The sequence below is a fragment of the Eulemur rufifrons genome, chromosome 2 (assembly GCF_041146395.1).
Source record: "Eulemur rufifrons isolate Redbay chromosome 2, OSU_ERuf_1, whole genome shotgun sequence".
Classification (NCBI taxonomy): domain Eukaryota; kingdom Metazoa; phylum Chordata; class Mammalia; order Primates; family Lemuridae; genus Eulemur; species Eulemur rufifrons.
In genome coordinates, this window is record NC_090984.1 from 61,241,071 (window position 1) to 61,264,777 (window position 23,707).

Consider the following 23,707-nt stretch of genomic DNA (forward strand, 5'->3'; position numbering starts at 1 on the left):
GGGAAATGCTCACCACAAGGTATGTGGGGAAGTGGCCTGTGAAACATAACGTTAACAGTTACTTTCCTGGCAGTGCTTCCGGATTATTATTTTCTTTACCATTTTTGCATTTTCTCGATTTTCAATACTGGACATATATTATTTTTGTAAAAATTCTTAGATAAGAATATTCTTAGACAAAATAAATATTAGAAGGTGGGTTTTGCTGCTCAGAGAGTACTCCAGCCTATTTCCACATTAAACACGTGCCTGCAAAAGGGACTTTAAGTTCTTCTCTCCCATAGTGGGTGCTGTGGAGAGGGGACAGTCCTACCCCACCCCAGGGGGCTTCAAGAGGCTTTGGTCAGCAGCAGCACCCTGGGGTGGGGTGGGGGACTGACTGGGTAAAAACTAGAGGTTGCCCTGACACTACTGCTGAGCGGGCACCATCAACGACACACCAACCATATTTCTCAGCACCAGGGCACTAGAAATGCCACGTGCATCCCCGAGACAGACCGTGGCCCCACGCTGCTTGGGCTGGCATGGACTGATAGATGGACAAAACAGCAGCTTACATTAAAAAACAGTTTATTACCATCTGTGCCACCCCGCACAAGTGAAGACTGGCTCCCTCTCCAGGAGCCTTGGCCTTCCCACTTGAACTCCTGGGGAGCCACTCTGCGGTGGACCCCCATCTTGGGGCATTGTCCTTGCTCATCTGATTCCAGTCCCAGTGCTCTTGGCCCAGGGCTAAGCTCCACCTCGAGATGCCATAGGGATGGCCTCCCCCGAGTGACTGTCACCTCTAGCGTCTGAGAAGAAGCTCCCGCCCCCGGTGGCTGGGGCCACGTCCACCTGGATGACACCGTGCACCTGGGAGAGCTGTGGGCTGTCCAAGCTGGCGATGAGTTGACGGGGGCCTGGTCGCACAGGCACAAATGTCTGCCGTAGTGTCACTGTCTCATTGCCGCCGATGTCCCTGTGGGCAGAGACAAGGTCATGGGCCCAGAGTAACTGGCAGGGCAGTGGGGAGTAAGGACTGATCCAGGGCAGCCAGGAAGGAAGGAGCAGGAAGTGGAGCCATTCAAGCATTTCTGGGCTCACCTGGACTCTCCACACCCAAAGGCCAGGATGAACCCCAAGCCCCAGAGCCGCCTCTGCACGGCCAGGTCAGCAGCAACCTGCCCAGCCGCCTGAGCTGGAAACCTCCCCCTCCCGCCCCTGCCGCCCCTCCCACAGCCACCTGCACGCAGACTGCTGGTGCCACCCACAGGCCTCCTGCAGCCTCCCCTCTCTCCATCACCACTGCTCCCGCCCTCACCAGGCCATCCCCATTGCACCTGGGACTCCAAACCCAAGACAACTAACTGAGACTTTGGGGCCCAACACAGTATTTCCAAATGCTTTCAGTTTTGCCAACAGCCTAAGTTGAAGAAAGTTAATTATTCTTTGCCACAATCATCTTTCCAAAGAAGGAGCACTTTAATACACCAAAAACATTATAAGGATGTTGTCTCAGAAAAAAGGAAAGTCCTTCCCAAGAACAGATCACAGATCTCTTTAAATTGACATATACTCTTCAGTCTAAGTGTGTGGGGGGTGGGGTAGTGGGGTGCTGGGGTGGAGAGGTGGGTGCATAAACACACACACACACTACAGTGTCTTCATTTTCCCCTTTCTTCATGGACCTCTGAAAATTGATTCTCAGACTCCCACCTGGGAATCATGATTTCACCAGTTTTGCAAGTGGCCTTTTTGCCCCCCATCTCGCTTTTTCATTCTATTCTGCTAACCACTCAGAGGTGAAGCAAACCCTTCCAGGACGTGGCTACCTTCGTGCGCGTGGGATGAGATCCCAGCTCTCTCAGCTGACACACAGGCTCACTCTGACTCAGCCCCTGCACGGCCCCATCGCCCCACCGTTCCTCCTGCCAACCCGCCCCACCGAGTGCCTTCCCCCTCCCAGACTCACCGCCATCCTCATGCTTTGCAGTCTTAGCCTTGCATGGAGTGAGCACCAGCTCCGCCCCCACCCTGCGTGTTCTTATGAAGGCCTACTCTTCCACCGAGGCCTGGTCACACCACCTCTCAGTGAGGGCTCCCCTGAGTACCTCCTGCCCCTAGGAAAATGAATCTTCCCCTCTTCCTGAGCTCCTCCAGGAATCTGCACCTTGCTTTTCATACACAGAACATGATTGCATTTATATTGCATCTGCTCGTGCCTGCTGGAATCTGTCCTTCCTGACTCTGCCTAAACCCTTACCTCCAGCCCCTAGTCAACCCAAACCTGCCAGGCACTGTACAGTCACCACAGTCCTCCAAGGGAATGAGCCAGCATCTCTGAAGACCAGCTCTCCTGGAGCAAGCATTCAGCTTGAAGCCTGCTTCTGAGAGGCTTCCCCGGACCGTTCCTTCTTCCCTGATTTGTTATCTGTGTGGCTTAGGACAAGTTACTTAACTTATCTGAGCCTCATTTTTGGGTCCATAAAATGGAAGTGAAAGTAAAATGAGGGGGTGGGATCAGATGGTCTTGAAAGTACCTCTAAACTCCATGAAGGAGGAAGCAGGGATATATAATATGATACAGTATGACAGACAATCTATAAATTAAGCCTGTAACTGAACAGGTTAGCTATATTCTGACTACTTACAAATTTGTGCTCTTAATTTCTGCCTACTTTTCCATAGATATAAGGTTTAAGGTTGTTCAGGCTCAGACTAGCTTTTTTTTTAACTTTCTTTTTTTTATTATTTCAAAATATTATGGGGGTACAAATGTTTTCGGTTACATGGATCACTTTTTTATGCTTGAGTCAGGGTTATAAGTGTGCCCATCACCTAGGTAGTGCTCATTATACCCGTTAGGTAGGTTTTTGCCCATCCCCTCCTCTCCCTGCCCCCTCAGACTAGCTTTCAAAAGTCTATTTAGGCCGGGCGCGGTGGCTCACGCCTGTAATCCTAGCACTCTGGGAGGCCGAGGTGGGCGGATCGTTTGAGCTCAGGAGTTCGAGACCAGCCTGAGCAAGAGCGAGACCCCATCTCTACTAAAAATAGAAAGAAATTATATGGACAGCTAAAAATATATATAGAAAAAATTAGCCGGGCATGGTGGTGCATGCCTGTAGTCCCAGCTACTCGGGAGGCTGAGACAGGAGGATCGCTTGAGCTCAGGAGTTTGAGGTTGCTGTGAGCTAGGCTGATGCCACGGCACTCACTCTAGCCTGGGCAACAGAGTGAGACTCTGTCTCAAAAAAAAAAAAAAAAAAAAGTCTATTTAACCTATATTATAATTGAACTGTAATATTTCAGAAAGTAACCTTTATATTGCAATAACTAACATTATTTCCAAGAGAAACTGCTTTCCAGGTGTCAGCTGGGAATGTCAAGATCTCTCCCTGCTCTGGTCTCGGTGTCAGCTGGGGCCTTTGCCACACTCCTTTTGCAAGTTGGAGCTGAGTACTAGAGTTGGGATGTGCCAGTAACTGGGTATAGGTAATGAACTCCCTGACAAGGACACCAGAACTTAGACATCGAGGTGAGGACTGTCCTTCCATTGTTCAACCGTGTTGCTAGGGCTTGAAACATTTTACAAAACTCCTCGTGGACTTTTCTTCAGATCCTTTTAAACCACGCACACACGCACACTCAGTCACACACACACAAAGGGGTCAGCCTCTACCTGGTTTCTGACTGACGGGGCATTATTACCCACCTTGTTCACTTACCTTTTTAATTAGTCTTATTTCTAAATGACTTCAGGCTTTTTCCCAAAGTCAAATCCACCCCCTAAGAGGGGAGATTGGCCACTCTAAGAACATTCTAGAGGATATGATTCAGGCTCTGGGGGAAATTCCCAGGAAGGGTTTGGAACAGACTTCCAGCCTCCCTGCTGACTGCTTTGGCGGTGACAACAGTCATCTGGAGGAGTAAGTTCTGGAATGTTTATGAAGTGGCCAGTCACCATGCTGGGGTGGCACACCTTATGGTATAATGGGGTTTCATACCACTGCCTTTGATGTGCAAATGAGAGGCCAAGTACACCCATCTTGGAATCTAATAAATCTCAGCCAACAGCTCAGGGATGTTCCCCTCAGGCCCCCAATTGTCCTGGTGGCCCTGGCCTGGGCTTGCAGGAGCCCAGGATCCACAGAATGTCCAAGAAGGGCCTGCCTTGAGAAACCCATCATCCAACCCTCTCATTTACTGTGGGGAGACTCACACAGCCCACAGCTGAAGAGAGGGACCAGGTCTTCCGACACTCGGGGCAGTGGTCCTTCCCTTACTTTCGGGTGGGGCAAGAAGCAAAGATGTGGTGGGGCTGCTGAGGGGCGTCTAGCTCTGGGGGTCCTTCAGGACAGCAGGGACCTCCCTCCATCATCACATGGGTGGGGGTAAGAGATGTCTGCAGGGCCAGACTAGCAGGGCAGGCTGTCCAGGCATCTCAGCTCTACTCTCTGAGCCACCAGAGACCCTTGCAGCATGACATGACAAAAGTGCTCCTTTGTAATGTGTCACAATATTCCCAGGGGTCCAAGATGGGGCAAAGGCCACTACCAGGAGAGCTGCTGTGTGTGAGCGGGAGGGGTAGGCAGGGTGGGCAGGGTTTCTCTCCCTCAAGAGCTCTGTGTCTAAAGAGAAAAACATCTACCCCACAGAGCTGGTCTAAAAGGTCAGCCCCAGCCTTCTCTGCTGTCCTTCTGTGCTTTTCCTGCAGAGGGGCAGGGTAGCACATGGGAGTCTGTGTCAGAGACGACGGCCACAGGCCCAGGAACATGAGCACTGTGTGTGCCCTCATGGTTCAGAGCCTCACCTGGCCCGGGATCAAGTCCAGGCAGGCTGGGTGAGGGCCCGAGGCAGGGGGCTTTCTTCTCTGGAACTGCTACTGGCCCTCATGGCACAAGCCAAGCAACAAGCTCAAGAGCCTGTGTGTGGAGTGCACCACAGTGGGAAGAGCAGAGTCTGCCCCTTACAAGCTGGGAGATGTGGCCACCAGTTTCCCCTTCTGTAAATGGAGGTGATGATGGCAATAATAAAAATAACAACTACCCACGGAGCACTAACTCTGTGCCAAGCACTGCACTAAGCTACCCTCGGTCCAGGTGCTATTGCTCTCCTCACTTTACAGGTGAGAACACTGAGGCTTGGAGGAGATAAGTCACTTGCCCAAGAGCACACAGCCCGTGAGTGATGGAGCTGGGACTTGAACCCAAGTCTTTAGGGTTCCAAAGTTTTGCTCTTAGTCATATGATGATTTCTAATGTACTTTAAAGGGTTTTCGTGATCTCCAAAGGAGATGATATGCCTGAAAGTGCCTGTGCTGAACAAACGTTAGCAATGAGTTACTAAGGATTCCTGCGTGGCACTCGAGCTCAGGGACACAGAGTGCAGCATTGGGCACCCGGCAGGTCCTTAATACTGGAGGGACTGAACTGAGTCAGGAAGTATTGCTGCTTTGTTGGGTCCTGACAGAACACACCTGTCCAGACTGAGCGAGGAAGCAAAGCTGGGACCCAGGGTGGCCATGGGGAAGGCCAGGGCAGCAGCAGGGGCAGAAGAGGCCAGACTCACCCAACGTTGAGGATCTTGGGTCTCTGTAACCCGGAACCCTCGAGCCGGAAGACAACATTGGTGAGGGTGACAGGCAGGGGATTCTTGAAGACGATCTGTACTTCACACTCCTGGCCAACCACTGCTGCTCCCAATAACTGAGAGAAAAAGAGTCCCAACCCCCATATCAGAGACCCTGGCAAACCTTTGGGGACCACACCCTGCACCGAGAGGGAAAACTCCCCAAGTCCCACATTGATGTCCCTGAGAGTAGGCTCCCCAAAAGTCAGAGAGGAAACTCCAACCTACTCCCCAATGACAGCTAGCACAGAATCAGGGATATGAGATCCCATTCTACAGACAAGGAAACTGAGGCCCCAGAGCCCACAGCCAGTCCTTGACCTTTCTCTCCTAGAAAGACTCATCAGGCCAGCCTGCTCCTGGCTTAGCATCCTCCTCTGATGGCCCTCAGCTGCTGGCCACTGCTCCCTGGCCACCCCTCCTACCCAGCAAGCTGCACTTACCGTAAGGGAGAGGTCTGGGGTGCGCAAACGGAAGGTATGCTGCTTGGCCAGCACCTGCCCGTTCTCCTTGACGTGGCCTGAGACATTGAGCAGCATGGCCCCCTGGTCCACCAGGTGGGGCTGGTATTCCTTGTAGGCCACAGGCATGGCCACGCGGTCCGCTGGGAAGAAGAGGCATGGCGTCACCGAGGCCTGCTTTCCTACACGCGCCCCCCAGGGTGCTCCCCATTGCTTCGGGGGTCTCCATGTCCACAGCCCTGGGGTGCCTGGCCATCCAGGCAGGGCTGGGTGAGGAGCACTTACAGGCCCCTGGTGCCAGCACCACTTCCTTCTTGGTCTCCTTGAAGATGGTCCCAGTGACGCCAGTGTAGAAGGTGACCGAGAGGTAGAGGTGCAGCTTCACGGTGCGGCTGCTGCTGCTGCGATTGGTCAGCAGCACAGAGACCGTCAGATCCTGCCCCATCACTGCGTCCTGCGCCTCCACCTGCATGGCCACATCCTCTGCTGAGTCCCGGGTGGCGTACACGTTGGGTTTGCTGCCGTGGGCAGCTGCTGTCTCCACTGCCTTCCGCTCTGCTTCTGAGCCTGGGGGTTGAGGGTCAAGGGTGAGGTTCCAGCTCCCGCTGGGGGCTGGGGAGTCAGTGCTCAGCAGGAATACTTGGTGTGGGGCCCAGAGCTGGCTGGGCTGGGGGACAGTACCTTCTGGGTACTTATAGGTGTAGGTGATGTCCTCCCGCATGTTGGAGCCGATGGCCTTTGTGACGATGAGTGAGCCGATGGCCTTCTCCTCCACATATACAATCTTGAAGCTGCCATCGTCCTGCCGCTGCCAGTACACCTTGTCACTATTCACCTGTTAGGGGTGTGGGGGGTGAGCAGGAATGAGTGGGCCAGAGGGTCTGAGGGTGGGCCTCACCCCAAGCGGCCTTCCCTGATCCCAGGAGCTGTGGGGCAGGGCTAGGTCCCAAGGGTGGGAACTTCCTGGCAGAGCCCAACCTGGAGACGCCCCTGAGCTGAACCAGATGAGGCCAGCGAGCAGGGAAGAAGCTGCTCTGGGAGGCTCCTTGCATTGGGGCATTAATAACAGTAATCCCTTACACTTGCTTGCTGGCTTTATGACTTGTGAAGCAGTTTCATACCCATTATCTCTTTTGATCCTGAGCACAGGAAGTAAGGCAGCCATTATTATCCCCTTTTTACAGTTGCAGAAACAAAGACTTATAGAATGGAATGAGTGACTTGCCCAAGGTCACACAGCCAGTCAGCAGCGAAGTCAGGACCAGAGCCAGCACTCCGGTCACTCCAGGCAGCCCGAGAAGGCACCTGGAGCCCAGCCCTCACCTCGGCAAAAATGAAGGGTGTGTCGTACTTCATGTAGACCAGGCCATTCTTGACGGACTCCACGGAGCAGGGGCCACAGCAGAAGATGCCTAGAGATGAGGCGGGACAGAGGTAACAGAATGAGGCCCTGGGGAGAGGCCCACACAGGGGCCATCTGGGCCCAGTGCCCACTTGGAGTCACGAACCCCAGGAGGGAAAACAAAGTAGAGAGTGGCTGCATTTGGCTATGTCAGCTGTGCTCAGCCCAGGCTTCTCTGCGGGAGGACAGGGCAGGGAGCAGGTGTGTGGACAAGCCTGACTTGGTGACCAAGTCCTTGGCACACTTCTCAGCTGGCTGAAGTTGGATGACCACTGTCTGTGACCCCTAGAGGACAGGACCCCCCACCCTTCATCGGGACCAACCCAGAGCCCACAGTGGTGGCTGGGATCACAGTGACACCACCACCACTATTCTAGAAAGATACAGAACAACCCCTCAGCTCTGCAGACTGTTGTGTCCTGTCTGTTGGGGAGTTGGGGCGGGGAAGCTGGTGGGAAATAGAGTCTGTCCTTATCGTACTCAGGAGGGTTTCCTAGAGCAGATGGGCTGACAGGAGGGGGCCTGGCAGAGGAGGACAGAGCCAGAAGTCAGGGCCATCCAACAGGAAAGAGTCTTAGACAACGCCTAACCCTGTGCACTCCTTTACAGGTGGGGAAATAGGCCCAGCAAGGCCAAGTGTATGCCAGGATCTCACAGGACAGTAGGTAGAGAGAGCCTAGAAGGAGCTAATATTTACTGAGTACCTACGATGTTCCAGGCATGCTGCTAGTCCTCTCTGATGTATGATTTTGCATTTCATCCTCCCAACCACCCCATATGGTATATATTATCCCCGTATTATATATAAAAACACCAGAGCTTAAAGGTTGCAGGTCCTCGCCCAAGATCATACACCTGAGAAGAGATCAAGCTAGAATAGAGCCCTAATCCGGCGGCTCCAGAGCCCCCTCCCTACCTGCCATCCACCCACCACCTCCCAGAGTAGGGGCCAGAACTCGGATCTCCCAGTGTCTGGGCCACACTACTCCAGCACTGCAAGCATTGCTGGGTTGCACAACTCAGGGGACACTGCTCACATAGATGAATGGGAGGGGTGCGAGAAGAGACCAGGAGAGGAATGTAAGCTAGGCAAGGGATCTCTGACCTGGGACAAAGAAGGGAGAGGCAGGACAGACAGCAGCTGCTGGGGCAGGCTGGCAGCCTGGGGCCAGAGTTTCAAGGTTGGGGTGGGGGGTTGTTTGAGAACAGAGTGTATTTTTTCAGAAACACACGTGTGGACACAAGAAAGAGACTAGTAGGTTATGTCAACAGTGATTACATCTTAGGGCTGGGTCAGAGGGGCTATTTTCTTCTTTGAACGTATGTGAGCCCTGATTTTTTTCTCTCCTGTGCATATAACTCACAGTAAGCAAGGGAACAGACAGGAAGGAATGGGTGAAAGCGAGAGTGCATGTTAAAAGGGAGGGAGTCAGGCACTGGATTCGCTCAGTTGCTGACCTACTGCTCTGTGCCCCAGAGAAAGTCACTCCACCTCTCTGGCCACCATTTCCCACGTCCTGTAGGGCTTGGAGTGGGTCCCAAGCCTGGCTGGTCTTCAGAATCACCAGGGGAACCTCCCAAAATATACATTATTGGAATATATTTTTAGAAAGTCTAATGTATCAGGTTTGGGGTGGGACTTAGGAATTTACTTAAAGTTTCTTTTTTTTTTTTTTAAAAAAACCTCCTGAGGGACTGGGAACGTTTACACTTTGTGTTATTCAATTCCATGCTTCTTTTTCCTTCTGTGCATGTATTACTTAAAATAATGACTTTTTTAACTTTAAAAATATATAAATAAAAGATAAAAGGGTACTTCAATTAATTATCTCCAGAATATATAAGTCAAAAAAGCAAGTAAGAATAGTGGATTTGGGGTGGAGGGAACCTCGCACTGAATAATCTTACGTCTTTTTACTTTTGAATCTCCTGAGTATACTTACTGTTATAAATAAATAAAACTTAGGCAAATAGATAGTTATTAGAAAGGTGAAACTAAACTAACAGCTGCATGGTGGTCCAGTTAATTAATAAGTCTGTTTAAGAAGCTGAGGGGTTATACTGTGGACTTTGTCACCCAGGTGGGGGAGATGGGCAGCGCCCCCCTCACCACTGCTGGTCTCCTGGGGTGTGGCATCCACAACCTGCCACCCATCGAAGCCTGAGGGCAGGTCCGGCCTCTTCATCCAGCAGTCATTCCACACATGGAAGTTCCTGGGTGGGCACCAAGGGAGGGCTGGGTCTGAGCCTCCTGTCCAGGGCCTCCCCAGCCCCCCGCCTGCCTGCCCTCCGCGCCCGAGCCTTGGGACACTGCTCCTCCGCAGGGACGGGCAGTCCAGCCCCTGCTCACCAAACAGAATCATGGTTCAGGTGCTCAAGTGGCTTCATGTTCTCATCAAAGTAGATGTCCATGGTGAGGGACGTGTCTGTGTCATGTGCGGAGTTGAAGTTGGTGACGGTACGGGCGGCCAGACCCAGGCAGCGCAGCACTGTGGAGGAGCAGGGGTTGGGTTTGAGAGCAAGGAGGGGGGCAGGTGAGGCATCAGATCAGGAATATCAGGGGAAAAGGGGCACTGGGACTGCCAAGCTGGGCACAGAGTACCATGGTCAGGGTCACCAGGTTCAGGAGGCCTTTGGGCCACAGAGCACTTGGGATTAGGGGAAGCTAGGCCACCTGCCTTGCCCAGTCCCTGCCTGTCCCTTCTCCCCCCTCTCCCTTAGGCCTCTCTCTGTTGTTAACACTAATTAATGATAATTAAGGCCAACCGGTTGTCCACCCCCACCCGCCCGCACTGTAGCCACAGCTGGGCCTGGCTGGGTGAGGGTGGAGCCTGGCTTCCCTCCCTCCTCCTCATAGGGCCCAGACCACGCCTGTCCCGGGCCCTCCACTACCTGTGGTGGTCACGCCAGCAAAGACCCAGCACTGGCCATAGGGCACAGAATAGCCCGTGCGTAGGTAGCTGAGCAGGATCTCCACGCTGCCCACCCACGCTGACGGGTTAGTGCCTCGGGAGTAATCGCCAGACCAGTTCCCAATCAGGACTCCATTGTCATCCAGGGAGTTCACCTGCCCAGGACAGGATGGGGTGGGGCCGAGTTGGAGGACGGGCTCAGGGTCTGCCACGTTATCCCCAGAGCAGCCCCTGACCCTGTAACCACCCCTCACCCCTAAATGCCTCAGGATCTAGACATCAGCCTGAGCCCCACCCACCTCTCCCCTGAGCCATGTGCCCTCCCACCTCTGGTCTGACACAGGAATGTGAATCCTGGGTGTGCCAAGTTTTGGGGCTGGCCCTACATTCCACGGGAGCTGGGATAGGAGCCAGGAAGGGTGGGGTGGGGTTGGGGGGGAGGTGAGGGAGAGAAGAGGAGGAGTGAGACCCCTTCCTGTAATACCCTTTGCAAGGGCAGGGCCAGGGCTGGGGCAGGGAAGGCAACAGGTGGACACACAGTAGGGCTCAGAGACACGAAGGTGCTCACCATGGCGGAGATGACCCGGGAGACACTGACTGGGTCCCCGCGGCCTCCATACGGCATCCCCCGCCGGTCCAAGATGTACAGGCAGGCATCCAGCACTCCGTGGTCAAACTGGAAGAGCGGGGGGCAGAGGTGACAGTGGGCCACAGTCACCTCTGCCCTCTACAGCTGAGCACTAACCCTAGGCCAGCACCCTGCCCCACCTCTACCCCCTGCTCCCAAATGCATGTGACCCTGGCCAGCCATACCTGGCCGTAGTTCCAGGTCCGCTCGCCAATCTGCGCCTCGGTCCCATAGTAAATTCTCCCCGACTCGTTAAGCACATACTCCTGCCGCCAGTCCTCGTGGTCCACATACACGATGTCCTCTGTGTCCCCGAACACATATCTGGTTCCCTCCAGCCCTCTCCCCGGGCCCCACATGCTCCTCGCCAGTTCTGCAGGACTCATGTCCGCAGAGGAAAATGAGCAGATGCCTCTAGCCTGATGGGTCTGCTCTCGGGAACGAAGGAGGGAGCATGGCAGGGACGGTGGGGCAGGTTGGCCATAGCCAGGGCCCTTCACCAGGAGAGGTGAGGCTGGCTGTGTGACCTTGAGCGGGTCACCATTCTGCACTGGGCCTGCACTACACCTGAACAATGGGAGGCTGGCTTCTCCTAAGCCAGCACCTGGGCACCCAGCCGGGTCCTAGGGAAAGAAGTCCTGCCCTCCCTCCTACCCACCCTCTGCTCCTGAGCCCACTGCTCACCTGGGCACCAGGGGTTGAAGAGAACGTAGATCTCATTGTGGGGGTCAAAGGGCAACTGGAACTCCCCAGCGTCTGTGTGTGTGCGGACTGTGAACTGGAACTTGCCGATGATGGCGTTGGGGGAGGTGTGGACCCGCAGATTCAGGTCTTTCCCATTGGCCTTGGTCACCTGGGCCTTCCAGCCCCCACTGCCCCCCTTGCCCACGGGGATGATCACATGCGTGCCCTTGCCCACCTCAGGGTTGTTACCTAGAGTGGGGGAATGGGCGATTAGCAGGTGAGGCCTCCCCGAGGAGAGGGGATGGAGCTTTGCTTTCTCTCAGCCCCACCCAAGGTGTGTGTCAGCCACTGTGTCTGTGTGCCTGAGTTGGACTATCATCTTATTCTGTGACAGTCTCCCTCACAGCAGGTCTGTCCCCACCCGATGCTTGCCCACATGCCAGGGCAGGGCCCCAGTCCAACATCCCAAACCTGTTCCCCTGATGCTGAACTCAGAGGTAGGGAGGAGAGACCAGGGCCACTGTCACACTCTGCCTGTCTGCCTGTCTCAGTGCCTGGCTGGAGGGGCAGAGCCGTCCGGGCTGGCTGCAGAGCCCCCAGCCCCATATGCGAGGGCAGTCCAGATCCTGAAGGCCAACCCTGCCTGTTCCCTGTGGCTGCAGCTTCCAGAGCCCCGGGCATCCCTGGTGGAGGTGGTGGGGATACCTGGGAAATTAGAGGCTGAGGTGGGCAAGGTTAGGCCCTAATCAAAGGGTAGGAGGAGTCGCCTGCCCCTGGCAGAGGCATAATCACCAGCCTGGGAAGTCAACGGCCACCAGGCAACGCGGTGAGGGAGGCATCTGCCCTGGGCCATGGGGACAGAGATACAGAGACTGAAAGAGACAGAGTTGGGGGGGGCGGAGGGGAGAGAGAGAGCAGAAATGCAGCCATATCCTGGGGAAAGAGCAGACCCAGAAAGGACACACCTTGAGGCAGCAATGCTGAAGGAAACACGGGGGCAGACCCTGAAGAAGGACTCTGAGACAGATGCCCCTGGAGGCTTGAGGAGGGTGAACTTGGGACTGTCCCTGAGACACACCCCTAGGGGCACAGACACACTTGCACCTGCCTTATCTGGCAGAGGTGAGGAGTAGTACGGGGAGGAGCCTAAAGACCTCTCTGACCCTAATGCCAGCTGCTTCCTCCCAAATCTAGGGCCCTTGCCCTTCCCGATCCAGGCCCCACTGACCGATGAGCAGCTCCAGGGTGATACGATCGGAGGACTCGTAGGGCCGGGACAGGAGGATGACTATGTGGAAAGGCTGCCCGCGGCGCACAATCAGCTCGTCGTACTCGAACTCGTCCGTGTGGTGCTCTCGTCGGTTCTGGTCTGAGCGTGAGCTCAGCAGATCCACACCGGTCACCACCAGCATGCCCTCTGCAAGGCCACAGCTCTGGGTCAGTGGAGCCCCCAAGGGGAGCCCAGGCCTCTATCATCAGCGTCCCAGCCGCCCAGGCAGGCCAGGATGAGTCTTGGGTCCCACTAAGGCCTTTCCGCTCTCAGCTGAGGTGGACGGGCTGGCCTCACCTCGAATGGTGCCATCTCCTGCTGCGTTTACTCCGCTGCCCCGGGAGCCAGGCCGGCGGGAGTCTGAGCCCCGGGAGTCAGTTCTTCGACCCCCAGAGCGGGACCCTCGACCCCTGGAGCCAGAGGGTTCGGGCCCCCAGTCATCATCCGCCTCATTTCGGCATGAGCAGCAGCCGCAGCAGCGAGCCCAGAAGCCTCTTCTGTGAGAACGTCTGTCTGGCTCTGGCTCGGGCTCTGGAGAAGGTGTGGTAGGGGGCTGCAAGGGGTTCCCGCCCCAGCGGCCCACATCTGAGCGAGGCCCGTCCATCATCCCTGTGAGGAAGAGGCAGGGAGTCTCCTTTACCCAGGAGGCCGCAGCCAGCCCACTCAGAAACCCTGACCCAGCAATCTGACCTTGACTGGGAGATTCCACAGCCCCAGCCCCTGCAGCTAGAGACACTTTCCAAAGACTCCATTTAGACTCACCCAGAGAAGCTTTCCATACTGCGAGGGGAGCCTTCCCCGCACTCCCACGTAGACATCACCCAAATCACATCCAAAAAACAGATGCCCAATGGAGAAACCCACTCAAGGATCCACCCCGGGAAATGTACACAGTTCCCTGCGTGGACACTTGTCACAGCCTCAAGACCCAGCTGCACAGACAGACCCAAGTGCCCCAGCATCTCTCCACCTGCCGGCTCCTCAGTCTGGAGGTCCACGACACTGACCGCCTCTAGGACCCACTTCTAAGCAGAGATCCCCCAACACAGGCAGGTGGCCCGAGGCCCGGGGTCCTTGGCATCCCCATACCGGGGCAAACCCCTTGCAGGGCTGCCAGCAGGGGCGGGGCGCGGCAGGTGCCAGGAGCCCGCGCTGAGCTCCGGGGAAAGCGGAGTCTCAGCGTGTCGGGGCAGCCCGGCGGGGCTGGCAGGTCGGCCGCCCGGCACCCCACCTTGCTGGGGCTGGAGCTTGGGGCGCTGCCCCCAGACGGCGACGGCCCTGGGCTCAGCACCGCGGTGCCGGTTGGAGCCTCTCACCTGGCAGCGGTACTGGCGACGGCAGCGCTGAGTCCTGGCGGGACCGATGGGACGGGACGGATGGGCTGGACGCCGCCGCCTGAGTAGAAGGTGTGGGGCCGGCCGGGTAAGTGGTTTATGAGAGGGGAGGGCGGGGCGAGCTGCGGGGATGAAGGGGAAGCCAGGTTGCACCATCCCCTGGAGGAAGAGGCCGGGCCTCCGCGGGACCGTCTCTAGAGGTAGGGGCGGGAAATGGGGACCAGCCCCACCTGCTTTCCCCTTTCTAGGAACTGGGCTGACGCTGGGCAAGAGGTGGGGTCTGTCAGGGCTGAGGCTGGGGAGAAAATGGAAGGCTTTGGTGGGGTCCACGGGTGTGATGGACCCCACACCAGGCTGATTCCTGCCAGAACTGGCATGTGGGGAGCCCCTTTTCCCAGATGAAGAAGCCCAAGGACAATGGAGCAGGGAGCTCCTTCCACCCATAACCCCGTCTGGCCCACCTTCTGGCCCCGAGCTCAGGCTGCCTACCTCTGCTGTCACAGGCACCTGCTGCCACCTCCCCACAGCCCAGGCCAGGCTCACCTGTAAAGTGGCCCATGGGCCTAGGCCTGGAACTTATCCTGCCGGGAGGTCCCCGGATCCCAGACTGCAGACTGGTGACATCAGCAGCCAGGCCCTCAGACTGGCTCCACCAGCCAGCCCCTGACCTGCCGGCTCTTCCAGATCTGACCCCCACCCCCTTCTATCCCTGCTTCCTGCTGATGCTCCACAGCCCCTGGCATGAGTGAGCTGCCCCCACCCCCTCAGCTTCTGTGTCTCTCAAGTTTGGGATTAGGGGGATCAGAGTGAAGCAATCTCTTGTTTTCTCCCCCAGCCTGGACGCATGGGAGAGGCTTAGGTGGGAACCGAGGCTCCCTCCCAAGGCTGCAGAGCAACCCCTTCTCTCAGCGAGAGGAGCATCTGGTCAGCAGGAGCCAAGGATTCCCTTCTCCAACCTAGAATTCTTCCTGGGAATCCAGGCCAACAGGCTACAGGACCTCCCCAGTGCTCATCTTAACTCCACCCCTGACACTGGGAGCAATGCCAGGGATGCCACCAAGACAGCCCCAAGCAGAGAGGAGGCTAGGCATCTTCCATCAGACGCTCCATAGGTCCCATTCTTAGGTCCATCAGCAAGGGGCCTCTCCCTTCCATCCCACTGGTGTCCCAGCTCTGTCCATGGGCCACCAGACAGAAGACTGAAAACAGGGTTGGCAAGAAGGCACAAGGAAGCAGACTCCAGGAGAGGCTGTTTGGTGACGCAGGCAGGGAAGTGCCTCCGAGTGGGGACAGAGAGGCTCCAGGACCTGGCAGGGAGCCCTCCACAGCCACACTACATTTTTTCTGTACAGCTCCAACCCCCAGAATCTTTGGGGGGGGGTCCTGCCCCACCTCCAACACCCTCAGCAGACACACCAGCAGGAATCAAATTCCAGCAGGTATGAAGCAGGTCAGCCAAAGGGCTTCACTGAAGTGCTAGGTGTGCTATCACTTTGGATACGGGAAGGGGCAGGGCCCTGACTGTCCCGATGTGTGTGAGCGCATGTGGGCCCAGGCAGATCCCACAGAAGCAGGAAAATGCCTTTGTCACACTCTCTCTCTCTCTCTCTCGTTTTAATCAATCTTTCTCTCTCCCCACCCAGCCAGGTTTGACTCAGTGTCCTAATCTCTGAGCCGCTCCCCTTTCCTCTCTCCAGGAGGCCCGGTGCCTCAGCACTTTCAAAGTCAGGACAAGGTGTGTGTGGTGGGGTGGGGGTGGGGGCACCACAGGAGCAGATACCCAGCTGGTACCTCTGAGAGGAGGCCAGGCCTCTGCCCAACCGTTCCCTATCAGTACAGAAGCAAGAACATGAGTCTGGAGTCCTAGACCAAGGGGCACAGATGCCTTTGGTTCCAGCACTTAAGAGCTCAGTACCTTGGGCAAGTCATAGCAGCAGTTTTCTCATCAGCACAATGAGCTCTCATCCCTGAGAGTGTGTGAGACCAAATGGAATCAAGTAATTTCAAGGGCTCTTTAACCGCAGAATGCTATTCATGGGCACTGACGCTGCTGTTATAACAGGGTAGGGCAGGGGTGCCCTGGCCCATTCTCCCTGGGAACACAGAACACCTGAGCCTTCTCAGCTGTGGTGGCTGAGGGTCAGGGCAGAGAGGACATCCGGAAGGGGCAGAGGTCATGGGAAAAACTTTTATGAGCCTTCCAGCTGGAGAGACTTACAGTGGCTTTGTAGCTCAGCCTGAACCAGAACCTGATCCCAACCCCTATCCCAACCTGGAACCTGAACCTAGCCCCAGTGCTAGCCCCAAACCAGAAGACGAACTCACTTTCAGCCCTTGCCCTGAATTCTGCCTCAAACACTGAGGCTCTGGCTCTCCGTGACAGGAAACAGCAGGAAGGAGAGCATCAAACGAAAGCAGAGAGGGTGAGCTGGCACACCCCAAGTCTCTTCCCTTTCTTTTCCCAAAACACGCGGCAGTAATGATGGAGTTAGCGGGAGAGTGGTGCAGTGGTGGCGACAACAGCTTGGCAGCCTGAGGGGGCCTCTCCATCCTTTATTCAGTCCCAATAAGTTAAAGGGCAAGGGTGGGAGGCAGGGCCTCTTAGGTGAGGATGCTGCTAACCGATGGCAGCAGTTCGGCCAGATGCTCCGAGATGCCCACGGCTTGGCACAGTGGGTTGCCCTGCAGGTTGAGGAGGACCAGTCTGGGGCAGGAGGCAAGAGGCTGGAGCGCTGCAGGCTGCTGAAGGCCTTGGGCAAAAGAGTCAAGGAAAGCTTATGAGTTTCCCTCCAACTGTCTGCTCCTGTGCATGCTCAAGAGCTGGGGACTGCTGCCTGGAAGTCTGTTTGATGGGCATCTCATACGCTTCCCTGGAGGGAGTAGGGCTCCAGGCGGGACTGCAGACACCTGCCCACGGGCCCTGGCCAGAAGCACATGAAGCAGGCCGTGTGTGCTGCAAGAGGAGTGGTGGAGACTGTGGCGAAGTGGAAACCTAGCTTGGTCCAAGGAGGCATTCACTAATCAGTGATGACCAAGGGCTGCCGAGTGGAAATACAGGCGAAAGATTGCTCTAACTTCCAATTTTTAAAAGAGGAATCAGAATTCTAGATTTTTTAAAAATATGAAACTTCTTGATTTTTAAAATACTACATAATCCCCAAGAACATCTACCATTTATGAACTCTGGCTTGAAGAAGTCACTTACATTCTGCAAATCTTCACCAGTGTAAATCAGTGATAGCCCCATACAGCTCTAGGCTATTTTTTTTTCAGACAGGATCTTGCTCTGTTGCCTCAGGTAGAGTGCAACAGTGTCATCATAGCTCACAGCAACCTCAAACTCCTGGGCTCAAGAGATCCACCTGCTTCAACCCCCTGAGTAGCTGGGACTATAGGCACATGCCACCATGCCTAAATAATTTTTTCTATTTTTAGTAGAGACATGGTCTCACTGGTGCAGAGGCTGGTCTCGAACTCCTGAGCTCGAGTGATCCTCCCGCCTTGGCCTCCCAGAGTGTAAGGATTACAGGTGTGAGCCACTTCGCCTGGCCAGCTCCAGGCTATTATCTCCCTTCAGCTCACACTGCCAGAGCCTCTCTCTCCGGCCCCACCTCAGGGTGGTACCCACTCTGCTTGCTATCTCTCCCCAATGTGGCCCCACACCCCACCCGCTCTCTGAAAGGCACCCCAAAGGAAGGATACGGTTGTTGCACAGTAGCAGCTCCTGCAGCCGGGGCAGGTTGGTGACGCCGTCCAGGGACTCTATGGCATTATCATTGGCCTGCAGCACCTGGAGAGCAGGCGGCTGTCAGCCTGGGACTGGGACAGCAACCCAGGAACCCAGCCTGATCAGCTTACAGTGCACAGAAGGGCTCACGGGGTCAGGCTGGGTGATGCTGGGGGGAAGGCAAGTGGTCCCCTGCAGGGGCTGGGAAGTCCTGGACATCTCTGTGTAGGTGGGCAGACTTCTGAGGTGGAGGAAGGGAAAAGAACCACCCAGGACAGTGATGGAAGGATGAGTGCTTTACCTCAAGGCAGCGCAGGGCGGCCAAGGCAGGTGGCAGGGCTCGAAGACGATTGTGTGACAGGTCAAGATGAGTGACCAAGAGCAGCTGTTCCAGGTGGCAAAGCACTGTCAGATCCTGAAGCAGGGGAAGGGAGGGGACAGGCCACCCAGTGAGACCTGGGAGAAGGTCCTCAGCCACCGTTTATTAGGTGCTTGCCTACTGTGCCCCACACAGGCCCTTGGGACCCCAGCTGAGGAGAGAAGAGGAGCAGGTGGGAAGCTGGCCGTACGGCCCACAGCAGCACCTGCTACACGCTACGGGAAGGACAGTGAGTGCTGGGGTGGGGCTGGCCAGTGTGGTGGGTGGGAGGAGGTGGCCTGGAGAGGTGCGGAGGACAGTGGAGGGTGCTGGGTAAACAAAGACACGGTGGGAGCTGAGTCTGGGGATGGGTTTGGTGGGGGCAGAGGTGGGCTGCCGGGATGTCATAAAACTGATGTCTTGGGAAGGACTAGAGATAGAGGCAAAATGGAGCCTGGACAGCTTATTAGAAATCTCTGGAAACCGTTTGGCCTTTAAGTGTTGGTGCCCACTCCAGGGCGAGAAGCATGGGAATGCGTGGGGGCATGTGGGCCAGGGGTCACTCTGCAGGAAAAATGCAGCTGTGCCTGGCCCAGGGAAGGGGCAGCATGAGAGGCCCTAGTGACTCAGGCATTGAAACTGAGGGACAAGAAAAATGATGGGCTGAGTGACAGAAAGTAAGGCCTGGAACAGAAGCAGACTGCAAGGATGGGATGGATTCCATCTTGATTGGGAGGAAAGGTCCAGGAAGGCCCCTGAGACTGAAGGCAAAGCCAGAGACGTGGGGAGGCCAGCCAGTGGGACGAGGACCCAGGGGAAGGCGCGTGCTGCAGCCCGTACCTTGTGAGCCAGGTGCAGCACACGCACCTCGGCATACTCCATCTTGAGCACGCTGTTCTCCAGCAGGAACTTGCTGCGCAGGTCGTCCAGGTAGGCTGCCCGCATGGGGTCCACAGCCTGGAGGGGATGAGGTGGGGCGAGCATGCACGTCAGCTGCCTTCCTCCTGCCCACTGGCCTCCCCTGCCTGTTCCCGCAGGCCCAGCTTGCCTTGAGGGTCTGGAAGTACTGCAGCGTCTCCTTCTCATACAGCAGGGGGTCCAGCGCCCGCATCAGCAGGATGATGGTGAGCAGGCACCCTGAGGAGAGGTGGGGAGATGGCTTTCTCCTGGATCCTCCCCTGCCCCCATGCCCTAGACACCCTTCCTGCTCTCTCCAAGGGGCCACCTGGAAAGGGGCCTGCTTAGCAGGGCTGTGGGAACAGGCTCTCAGGGAATGGGCCTCACATTTATTTTCAGGCTCCAGTTCCTGCAGCTCCTTACAGGATTCAAGCTCAGACTGTAGCACCGTGGACTTCTCCACCGACAGCTCACACCTGGGGGTGGGCAGGTTGGGGAGGCAGTGATGCCCACAGCCCTGGGGGACTGGTTGTCCCCAGGATCTAAACTGGAACCATGCCCCAAAGCCCAGTCCTCTTGCCCCAGTTGGCTGATCCCCAGAGTCTAGAGCCCCCATCCTTGCTTGTGTGCCTCCCCGTCATCACCTGAACAGCTGCTCATCCGTGGTGGAGTCACGGCACCAGCCTTCCTCGCGGCCTGAGGGAAAGAGGCGGTGGTTGGAAGGGACACCACGAGAGGAAGAGAAGGATGGGGGCTGCTGCAGGGGGTGGAAGCTGCAGGTTGCATCACCTTTAAAAAGCACACACTCTTTCTGGGCATCGCCTGCTGTCCAAATGACACGAAACGTATGTTGGGTCAACTGGTCGTTGAGGGAGGCGGCAGGCAGGTCACAGAGCTGGGAGCACTGGGTCAAGGAAATGCCCCGGCCTCACCACTTTTTTTTTTTTTTTGAGACAGAGTCTCGCTCTGTTGCCCAGGCTAGAGTGCCGTAGTGTCAGCCTAGCTCACAGCAACCTCAAACTCCTGGGCTTAAGCGATCCTACTGCCTCAGCCTCCCGAGTAGCTGGGACTACAGGCATGCGCCACCATGCCCGGCTAATTTTTTCTCTACATATTTTTAGTTGGCCAGATAATTTCTTTCTATTTTTAGTAGAGATGTAGTCTCACTCTTGCTCAGGCTGGTCTCGAACTCCTGACCTCGAGCGATCCACCCGCCTCAGCCTCCCAGAGAGCTAGGATTACAGGCGTGAGCCACCACGCCCGGCCCTCACCACTTTTCTGACTGTCTCACCCAGCCCTGTCCAGGCCCCCACTTCTGTTCCACAAATGCTGGGATACCCAGACATGGCTGGGCCGGTTCCTGCCATCTGGGGTCCTCCACTCCACAATCAGAGGTGACTCATCAACCATGAGCAGCAAGGTCTCCGTCCTGGAGCCCACCTGGCACAGGGACAGAGAGAGACCTGTTAGCCCCACCAACCCCACAATCCCACGATGTTCTCCAGCAAAAGCTGCAGCACTCACTAGAAGGGGCCGAGAGAAGGAGACAGTCAGACAGGCCTCGTCCCGGCTCACATGCAGGCAGTGCAGTGCATCCTGGGGGTCAGCTGCAGGGAGACACAGCCTCAGGTCTCCTTAAATCCTCTTCCATTCCTCCTAAGCCCCAAACACTCAGCCTCTTCCCTCTCTGCTTACCTCGGCCCAGAAGCCAGCGGTGATAGAACCAGGCGCTCTGATCATTGGGGTCAGTGAAGAAGGCATTCTGCACCAGCTCCAGCTCTGCGGGAGGCAGGAGGCATGGGGCTGTGGTCACGATGCTGGTGGGCTTCTGGCCACCCCAACACCCCACCCTTTCCTTTGAGTATCTCCAGCCCTCAGTCTCACTTATATGTTGGCCTTGCACAGGGGCTGCATATGTCAGTTTTATCTTCCTCATCAGACACTTGAGCTCCCTGCAGCCAGGGACTGAGTCTCATGCAAAGTAGGTGCTCAATAAACCCAAGTGACAGGCTCAGAGCCAGGCCAGGCATCAGGGCAGAAAGGGTGGTGCTGCAGAGTTCTCCCCAACACCCCCACCCTGCTTACCTTTGAGGAGCACATCCTCAGGGAGTCGCCCCTGTGGTCCAGAGTCTGGGTGAGGGTGCAGCTGGGGCAAGAGGCAGGAGCGGTAATGCCAGGAGGAGTAGTTGGAGAAGTTTCGGGTGATGAGGCTGTCAGTGAACGCCAGCTCTTCTGCAGGGGGCACAGCTGCCTGTGCGGCCACAAACCGCCGATAGTCCCAGCAGTGAACTGAAGGGGAGAGGTGACAGCATGTCTTAGAAGCAGAGCAAAAAGAGCTACCTGGCTGGTACCCCCAGAGTTCCCTTGGGGACCCCTTCGAGACACCTTGATGTACTCAACAGAGGGCGCATTTGGCTCCATCATCCCTTTTGGCACCAGCTCAGTGGGCCCATCCTGGATATCCCTCCCCACTCTGGGCCTTATTGAGGTCCCAGTATCAGTATCAGGATGCGGGGCAGGCGAGGGCTGTGGGGACAGAATCCGCAGGCACATACAGTTCCGCTCATCGACCTCCAGGAAGCGGGCACACAGCTCCAGCTCCCGGGCCCAGTTAGGCTCAGGCAGGCGGCCCAGCAGCCAGCAGCGGTGGTGCCAGGTACCATAGGACTTAGGGTTCACCCGCAGGCAGCTCTCCAGGAAGCTCAGTTCAGCTTTCACCAGAGCGTCCAACTCCTCAGGGGACCTGCACCCACAGGGGAAGGTGAGTCAGGGCCCTCCTACACCCAACCTCAGCTCACCCCTAACTTTGTGCACCCAGCCCTCCACTGCCCCCAGTCTATTCCCCTGGCTGCCCCATTTCTCTTCCATCCCTGGACCCGGGCAGGGCAGGGGCAGGGCTACGGCAGTCTTCCTGGGACCCCAAACCCCTACACACTTCTGGGCCTCCAGCTGTTGGAGCACCTCTCGTCGGCAGTTCCAGAGGGTGGCAAAATCGGGGTTGGCTCCCAGAATCTGGCTTGTCAGTTCCAGCACTGACTCATCTAGCTCACCAGCCTGGCGCTGAGAAGATAGATAGGAGGGTCAGAGATCATATCATTCTCCCACCACAGGGCTAAGTAACGTAAATTTAGCACCATCCAATATTCTGTGAATCCCATACTACATAGCCCATACTATGAACCGTGCTTTACAGCTATTCTCTCATTGAATCTTCACAACAGTCTTATGCGGTAGGTGTAATCATTGGCCCCATTTTACAGGTGAGCAAACTGAGGCCCAAAGAGATTCAGTAATTTGCCCAAGGTCACACAGCTAGTAAGAGTTAGAACCCAGACTTGGATCCAGGCAGTCTGACGCTAGGGTCCCACTCTTGGCCTCTGTGCTATACTAAGGGGGCCACCTGGGGTGGAGGCCACCTCTGAGGGGCCCACCTTCTGGAAGACGGCCTGGGTGGCTGACTGGTATAGCTTCAGCTTTTGCTCCCGCTCTAGCCTTTTGGCCTCCGCCTGCTCTTCTGATGTCTTCACCTTCAGGCGCCCGTGCTACAAGGATGAGCGGGTTGGAAGAGTGCAGGTTGCCTTGCAGGGGCAGATTTGCAAAGCCCCCCACTGCGGAGCCCCAGGTTCATACGGGGCAACCGAGGTAGGGCCACTCGGGGCGAGGGCGTGTGCATGCAGAGATGAGGAGCTGGGCTCAGGGTTCTCACCATCGTGCCGGCTCAGGGTTCAGGACAGGGGAAGGGTCCAGTGGCAGTCTGTGAAGTCTGGGGAAGAGAGGTGTCAATCTCGGAGCGCCGCCTCTACTAGCTCCGCCCAAAGCTGTGCCGAGGAAGCCGCACGTGTCCCTGGGCGGAGACCCCTGGGGTGTAAAGGGAGCCGGGGACAGGTATTGCAAGTCCAGGAGGAGACGACCTCCCAGACTGGGACTTCCACCCGCGTGGCCCATCCATAGCCCGATCCGTCGGAGCCGGAGCCCGATCCGGGGACCTAGGCGATGGGGACCACTCCGCGCCCAGGAGGCTGCCGCTACCCGCCCGCCCCACGGCTCCCAGACACCCCCGCCCTCCTCGGGCGGACCCACCTGCACTGGGAGGAGGCGCGGGGGACGCGAAGCTGCGGCGTCCGCCACCGAGCCCAGGCGCTGGCTAGAGCGGCACCACGCCCCGGCCCACCGAAGCGCAGCGCCCTCTGCAGGCCTGGGGAGGGGCCCGCGGCGGGGGCGGCCGGCTTGGGAGGCGCGTGCGCTGGGGCCCTGTGCGCGCGGTCCGGAAACGCCAAAAAGCTGTTAACTCCCTGGTGTGTACGAGTGCGCACGCGCAACTATGGCGGGCGTGTGAAATGAGTAGGGGTCGTTCTAGTTGGCTACTCAAACCGCAAACTAGTTGAAGAAGTTTCTCCGACGGCCGGAAACCCACACTTTCACTA

The 23,707-nt window shown here is 56.6% G+C and overlaps 2 protein-coding genes across 4 annotated transcripts; both read right to left on the reverse strand.

The window, feature by feature from the left end:
- Nucleotides 1–556: 556 nt before the first annotated feature.
- On the reverse strand, nt 557–13,576 carry TGM1 (transglutaminase 1). The gene is made up of 14 exons (XM_069463764.1): nt 13,265–13,576; nt 12,926–13,114; nt 11,698–11,946; nt 11,199–11,317; nt 10,954–11,061; nt 10,366–10,540; nt 9,824–9,962; nt 9,584–9,687; nt 7,395–7,483; nt 6,753–6,906; nt 6,357–6,638; nt 6,054–6,214; nt 5,551–5,687; nt 557–961 (listed from the first exon to the last, which is right to left on the reverse strand). Exons 1-14 carry the CDS (start codon nt 13,572–13,574, stop codon nt 733–735), a joined length of 2,445 nt encoding a protein of 814 aa, XP_069319865.1. The 5' UTR covers nt 13,575–13,576; the 3' UTR covers nt 557–732.
- Nucleotides 13,577–16,825: 3,249 nt separating this feature from the next.
- Nucleotides 16,826–23,499, reverse strand: RABGGTA (Rab geranylgeranyltransferase subunit alpha). 3 transcript variants are annotated; one of them, XM_069463775.1, is made up of 17 exons: nt 23,364–23,474; nt 22,990–23,046; nt 22,715–22,825; nt 22,219–22,343; nt 21,839–22,026; nt 21,369–21,572; nt 20,979–21,062; nt 20,808–20,890; nt 20,622–20,723; nt 20,073–20,178; nt 19,928–19,979; nt 19,671–19,759; nt 19,435–19,523; nt 19,227–19,343; nt 18,330–18,443; nt 18,004–18,091; nt 16,826–17,051 (listed from the first exon to the last, which is right to left on the reverse strand). In XM_069463775.1, the coding sequence occupies exons 2-17, from the start codon at nt 22,990–22,992 to the stop codon at nt 16,903–16,905; spliced, it is 1,704 nt and encodes a 567-aa protein (XP_069319876.1). In that variant the 5' UTR covers nt 22,993–23,046; nt 23,364–23,474; the 3' UTR covers nt 16,826–16,902. The 3 variants fall into 3 exon arrangements, with proteins under 3 accessions (XP_069319876.1, XP_069319881.1, XP_069319871.1); XM_069463780.1 differs by having other exon boundaries at nt 22,990–23,141; nt 23,364–23,401; XM_069463770.1 differs by having other exon boundaries at nt 22,990–23,499.
- Nucleotides 23,500–23,707: the final 208 nt, after the last annotated feature.